Source organism: Mirounga leonina, unplaced genomic scaffold (genome assembly GCF_011800145.1).
Source record: "Mirounga leonina isolate KUSES-001 unplaced genomic scaffold, KU_Mleo_1.0 Mir_101799, whole genome shotgun sequence".
Classification (NCBI taxonomy): Eukaryota; Metazoa; Chordata; class Mammalia; order Carnivora; family Phocidae; genus Mirounga; species Mirounga leonina.
Window position 1 is genome coordinate 444968 of NW_023270210.1, and position 7294 is coordinate 452261.

The following is a 7294-nucleotide window of genomic DNA, read 5'->3' on the forward strand; positions in this document are numbered from 1 at the left end:
AAGAAAGCCTTGTTAGTATAACCTCTCTTGCCCACCTCAGCTTAGTGAATAGAAAGCTCAGATCTTTCCCCAGTGCTTCTGTAAAATTTGGCCAAGAGAATGTACTTTAGATAAACATCATATCCTAAGATGGAAGAAACCAGCTAGAACTTACTTCTATCTCCTACCCCCAGATTCTCCAAAGGAAAAAAAAAATATGGTCAACAGGCAGCAGGGCTCCTCTCTGCAATCCTATATTCCCAAGAGAGCATTGACTTATTCTCACCTTATCTCTAGGACAAGTAATGAATATAGACAAAGCCTTAAATAAAATTGCTCAATAAGCAATAGGTGTCTTTAACATGTGTTTGAGGATATCTTTTCTTCTCATGATTTCATCTTAGATACAACAACTATGACAGAGCTGTCATCAATACTGTACCTTATGATGTTGTCCATCGTTGGTATACAGCACACCGGACTCTGACAGTAGAGTTGAGGAGACCTGAGAATGAGTTTTGGGTCAAACTAAAGCCTGGCAGGGTGGGTGCCAAGTTCTAAAGATGTCAAGTAAGCTTGTTATACTGAAGCAATGAATAATGGGTACTTCTTTAATATGTGAGTCACAGTCTTGCAAAGGTAAAAATGAAAAGAATCCTGGGTATTGGCTCTGGTCCTGCCGCTCACTGAATGACCTGGAAGCAGGTCCCACACCATATGTAGGCATCAGTGACTCAGTGGCTCTATATGTATAATGAGGGGGTTGAACTAGATAATCCCTAAGTGTCCTTCCAGCTATGTGATTTCTTTTTTTTTTTTTTTGCTCTTGATCTATCCTCTGAGTAATGTCTTCAGCTTAGCATAAAACATAATGAAATAGTTTAACTTTTTGAGAAAGTATATATTTAAAATTAAACAGAAAAGAAAATGAAGCCAGTTATCTGATTTGCTTTGATAAGAGAATAATTACTCAAGAAACATAAGCTTCTCAAGTACAGGGCCTAATTACCTACTGTTGCTTTTGTAACTTCCACCCAGCCTACTACAGGGCTATGCACATCCTAATTTCCAAAGGTTTGTTTAATCTCAAAAAGAAAGATACCTCATTGAATTTTAACTAGAGAACAACCTAAAGCTTTTAAGTGGTCTCTTCTGATTTAGAATTCTTTGGTCTGCTTTTGTTCTGATGGTGTTTTTTTTCTCTTTTTGCCCATTCACAGGTCCTATTTATAGACAACTGGCGTGTCCTACATGGCAGGGAATCGTTTACTGGCTACCGCCAACTCTGTGGCTGCTATTTAACAAGGGATGATGTATTAAACACTGCTCGTCTCTTGGGGCTTCAGGCTTAAAATTGACAGCATTAAGATTATGAACACACCTGGCACCCTGGCTACCAGAATTTCATATCAGCAAAATAATATTGTTTTAAAACCTACTTCAAATTGTCTCTTTATCTCACCACACAAAACAGAAGTTGCAACTAGATCAGTTAGAAAGAAATGCATTTTAGGAACAAAGTCTTTGTAAAGCAGCAGTTTGCAAAATGTTTGGTCTTAGGACACCTTAACACTCTTAAAAGTCATTGAGGACCCCAAAGTGTTCTTGGATGTGGGTTATATCTATTGATACTAACTGTAATAGATATTAAAACTGAGAAATGTTTAAAATTCAAGAACACAAAATCACACATCCCTCAGTATCAGAGAGATGGCATCATCACATGCCATATAGCCTTTGGAAAAGCCCTCTGTACATTTATGAGATAAAAAGAATGAAAAAGGTAAATATCTTAGTGTCATTATAAAAAATATTATTTAACCCACAGGCCCACTGAAAGGGGCTCAAGAATCCCTCCAGGTGTTTTCAGACCACTCTTTAAGAACCAATGGGCTGGAGGATACCTTAAGACAGTCTTTTACATAGACCTGTGGATTAAAGAGTTTAGCTGAAACCATAGATTTATATTGACAGTGTCCTAAAACTACAGATATTGTAGAAATTGCTTGATAGCACAAGCTCAGTGATAAGGTAGTAACTGAATATAAATATTGTTTTATCTTACAAGAAGGGTTATCTCCATCCAAGACATCTCTTGAAGAATTAAACTAGGAAGCCACAATAGCTCCTGTGGAACAAACCCATCAGTTCAATAATTGTGTGAGGGATAATTGCAGAAAGTTTTTAGAGACTTCTGAGGTTCCATATGATAATTCATATATATACACATACACCACAAGAGAGTACAGAGGGTTAGTCTGTAAGACTGTTCAGTGAACTCATCATGACAGATGATGTGGCTCCAAAGAACTGGAAATTACTACCCAACCTTGCATGTTTGCTTTTGATGGAATTTAGGATGCAGTCTGTTTCCTCCATTTCTGCTGATCTTTTGTTTTTCTTTTCTTAAAATATTATACATGTTAATTGCTAAGATTTGCCTGGGTTAAGTATAATACCTTGTTTCTTTTATTTTTTAGTGGCTCCCTTTATATATGGATGGAGAGACAGAGAGATGGGTATGAGGGTTATTTTCCCCTAGCTTTCATTGAAAGTGAAGCTGTACAATAACTGCATTGACCACTGTAGAATGATGAAAGAGAATCCAGGCTAGGATGTGCAGAAGAGGAAAACAAAAGGGATCATTAGTGGGGATAGAAGTCACAAAACAAACTCAAACACAAAACAAAGAGTCCCTAGTTCACGTTTAGTAGTTTATACATTATCTTATTGACTCATCCAGTGCTCTAAAATATGTTCTCAAAATATTTCTGCATTTTATTTGTACTATTTAGGAATCTTTAGGGGTCTTCATGAAATTTGTTGTCCTTGGGTCAAAGGATTGATAATTAAGCCTAGGTCTTAAAGAACATACCCATTAGCAATCAGAACAGAAGTAACATTTTAACATGCAATCTATTCTCCCTGTTGTTAGGTACTCCTAAAATTGTCACCATTAGTCTTCCTCAGGATATTTATCCTTTTTGAAATTTTGCTTAACTTAGCCTTGAAAATTACATTTTAACTGTGGTCAGCATTGATTTATAATAAGCAATGGACATATTCAGGGTCCTGGAGAGATAAGGATACAGATCAATCTTCTCCCTCACTGAAGGACTTCCTTTACCTTCTGTTTCTCCTGGGACCTTGATTCATTAATTATTTCACCTTTGCTTTACTAAATTTTCAATCCATACTTTTCTATAATGTACTCCCTTCAGAGGAAGAAAGAGGGAAGGGAATTATTTGAGTGCTGATCATGGTGCATTGAAAACTTTCTTTGTAAAATGTTTCTTTTTTTACATCTCTTTCTGGTGTCCCTGAATATGTAAGCATGGGTCTATGTCTACCAAGCTCAGTGTTGTAGAGTTACTTTTACCTTTTGCTAAGGTGGGATGGGATCAGTAGGGTCAGGAGCACAACACCTAACATAGTCTTTTCATAATACAAATTTGTTGGAATAAGAATAAAATAATGAATCCTTTTCAAACAAATTTACCAGATATTACCATGTTCTCTATAAGATGTCCTTTTGTGTTTGGCAGTTAACCAGCACTGAATTTTGTCTACCTTCATCTAGAGTGACAAACCATTCAAGTGTGTTCAGGACTGAGGGGTTTCCTGGGCTGCAGAACTTAGTGTTAAAACTGGGGAAGTCCCACATAAACCAGGACTATTGGTCTCCCTACCTTCTTCCTGCTAGCAATGTCTTTTTCTTTAGTGTTCATCAGCAGTTCTCATTTCTGTCCAAGTGCTTGTGAATCACAACCTGTGTAGTCTATGATGAAAAGGAAAAAAGATGTATGAACTGTGGTGTGTTGTGCAGGTTCCCAAAGTAGACCGGCAGCCGCAGCATCATTTGAGCACTTGTTAGAAATGATAATTCTCAGGCCCCACACCGGACCTACTAAATCAGAAACTGTGGGGGTGGAAGCCAGAAGTTTGTGTTTTAGCAAGCCCTCCAGGGGATTATGGTGCTTGCCAAAGTTTGAGAACCACTGAAGGGAAGAGCCTTGTTGCTAAGCTCTAGGCCCTATTTTGAGCTAGAGTTTCTTCTTCATTTTAAAATGGAGGCCTTGGACAGGGCAACATCTAAAGGTTCTGTCACTCTGTAATTTTGTTTGACCTCATAGCTTAAGTTTTCTCATATGAGCAAAATAAGGAAAATACCTACCCCACAGGTTTTTCTAGCAAATTTGTGATTATTAAATAAGATGTTTGCAGCACATAATGATAACCAATAACAATAGCTAACTTTCATGGCGCTTTCCATGTGCCAGACACTGTTATAACTGCTTTTAATCCCCACAGCAACCCTACCCCTGTTTTATAAATGAAGAAATAGAGGTAATGAGAGATTAAGTGGTTTAGCCAAGGTCACATGGCTAAATAAGTGTCAGAGTTTGGATTAGAATTTCGGAAAATCTGGCCACAGAGACAGTGCTTTTAATTAATATGCCATATTCCAAAATAAATGTTAATGCCTTCCCCCTTGTCCTTATTCCAACAATATTTACAGTCTAGCTGACCATTCATAGATAGTAATCATCTGTACTCTTAAGTTCCTTCCAATAAAATCTTAAGAGAACCATGAGATTATTTACATGTTTTGCAGTTTATAAATATCCACCAAACCCCCTACTTTTTTAAAAAACAAAGTGTTTTTCACATTCTCTAATTTTACTTGTTCCAAAGGTAGAAACTTGATGATAGAAAGAAATCAATCCATTTAGCATTTTTCCTTCTTTCCACACTCTTGCAAAATATGTCAGTTGTTAGGATCAAAACCATTTTATAGGACATATTCATATCACTGCCCCAGGAAGCTCTTGGGCATATTGGAGATCCACTCACACAGCCAGCTGGTGGCTTAGTTGTGAAATCAGGCCATGTCGGTGTCCTTGCCTCCTTAGGCCTACAACTCACCAGAGCCAAAGACCCTGGCAGATATGGTTGTAGTTCTTTTTTTGTTCTTTTCTGTTGTTGTCAGATCTACATTCAGGGGTTGGTAGGGTTTGTGGGTAGTTTATCCTACTCCTTGGCTTTAAGCAGTGGGCCTGGCTTTTGTCCTCCATCTTGCTAAGAGTACTTTTGGACCACTCAGAGTATGAAGTCTTAGCTTGATTAATGGAATCCAAGCTTCCTTTCTGGAAAAAATCATCAGGCATCTTTTACAATTGTGAAAATCGTCTTAAACCATGTTGGTGTGTATCATATAGTTTCATAGTGGTGTTCTAACCTACTTTTTATGGGTAGATAAATATGGTAATTTATCCTGTGCATAAGTAAAGATCACAGGGTCAGTGCTATGTGAACCTATGAAGTCAGTGAAGGTTTTTCTCTTCTAGCCCTACCTTTCTCTATGGTCTATCTTTTGTCCCATTAATGATGGGCCACTCCCTCCAATTCAGGTACTCAGTATCCTCTTACCTTCTGCTTTCTAGATCCCTCTCTGATGCCTTGACTGAGTCAATGTAGTGTTATAGAAAGAGCATGGACTTGGACCAAACTGGGCTTGAATTCCATCTTTGCCTCTGACTAGCCTGGTGAATTTGGAGAAGTCACTTTCGTTCCTTGAGCCTCTGTTTCTTCATCTGCAAAATAAGGCTTATAAATGTCATCTACCTGCTAAAGCTGTGATGAAGAATGAAATGAGGTCTGGTGCATAAAGTGTGTACCACAGTGAGCAGCACACAAAAATACTCAGTAGTGGTTTATTTTTGTCATCAATGTTATTTGAGCAAATAAGAGGGAACAAGGCAAGTCTGTGTTTGATAGAAATCAGCATTCTACTTAGAGGGAAGGAGAAAAGCAATGAGAGTCAGACTTGGAAAAATATGTGGAAATGCTAGGGGTAAGGGAGAGTAGACAGGTCATGAAATGTACATATATTGGCAGAGCATTCAAGCACAACCTGAGGGTTTATAGATAGGAAGTTGGTTTGAGTAGGTGGTGCAGGAGCTGAGAGCTGAAAGGGCGAATGGATCAGAGAGAGAGGTCAGAGGATGGATCAGAGAGCTTGATAAGACAAGGAGTCTGGAGTGTTTTAGGGAGAGTGGCTTGATAACAAAGGTGATAGGATGAATGAGCCAAGTAGGCAGATACCTATGCCTGCCATGATGTATAGTTAAGGTAGAACACATACTTACACATGTTACTTCACCATGTCCCAAAACCCCAGTGAAACTACTATAAAATGATATTTAAAATGATTGGAAGGGCAGGAAAGGAGACAACAACTAAATTTTGAATGCTGAAAAGCAGATGGATGAATAGTAACTGACTTAGCAGACCCAGAAAGGTCACAAAGAATCTTAAACCCTTAGTGGGAGAAGCCAAAAACCAACCTCATTTATTACCCCCTTTTCCACCCCACCCCACAAGAATCTTCAAAGGCTGAAATATGTGACTCTGGAAGTGGAGGTGGGTAGTAGGCACCAAAATAATGAGGTTTGCTTAAAAATTGTTTAAGAATTTCCAAACCCCCTCCTGCATTTGATACCTGACTAAACTGAGGATCTGGCCCTTCCCTGCCCTGACAGAAGTCTGGAGTGTTAGTCCCTGAAATGCAGAGGACTCTGGACTGGGAGCCAAGGGCTGGAATCTCATCTTAAAAACAGAAGAGATAATTAGAGAGATGCATCCTGAAAGCCGTAAATCCCCATCCTTCTCCACCTCAGACTCAAAAATTCTCGCAGCTGAAAGGTTCTTCTGTGAGCCATTTGACCAACTCAGAAAAATATCTAAGGATACTGACAATAAAGGATCTCCAAAAAGAACCCAGCTGAAATACTCTATGGTGAGGCTCATTGTATGCTATTGTGAGGTAGACAGGAGGAGGAGGAGACCCATCCAGCTGAGGATATTTATTATTAGAAATGCAGGGGAGAGCTAAGATGGCAGCATAGCAAGAGGACCTTAGGCTTCTCTCATCCCTCAAACACAACTAGATATCAAATCATTCTAAATGCCCCAGAAATTAACCTGAAGACTGAGAGAATAAACTCCACAATTAAAAGGAGAGAAGATACTACATCAAAGAAAGAGAGTGTGGAGATGTGATTTGGAGGAGAAATGGATCACAGGAGCTGCAAAGGAAAGGGAGCTGTGGTTGTGGGGAAAGGCGAGAGAGAGGAGCACACAAGCAGAACACTTCCCCCAAAGCCATTGGCTAGGAAAAGTAGAGGGGCTGATTTTTGTGAGTTCTTCCAACCAGCAGGATTTAAAGACTTGAGTTTTAAAGGTTGGTGGGCTTGGCTGGGATAGAAGTTTGAGGGCACTACCCTACTCCTGGAGAGAAGGCAGGCAAACAACC

General features: G+C 39.0%; 1 protein-coding gene across 2 annotated transcripts in view; it reads left to right on the plus strand.

Annotated features, from left to right (window-relative positions):
* The window catches only part of TMLHE (trimethyllysine hydroxylase, epsilon), a 116792-nt gene extending 110486 nt beyond the window's left edge, over positions 1 to 6306 (plus strand). For both annotated transcript variants that reach the window (XM_035010459.1, XM_035010467.1), the window contains 2 exons: positions 384 to 522; positions 1200 to 6306. In XM_035010459.1, coding sequence (XP_034866350.1) covers positions 384 to 522; positions 1200 to 1331 — 271 coding nt within the window. In that variant the 3' untranslated portion in view covers positions 1332 to 6306. The remainder of the gene's footprint in view (positions 1 to 383; positions 523 to 1199) is intronic.
* Positions 6307 to 7294: the final 988 nt, after the last annotated feature.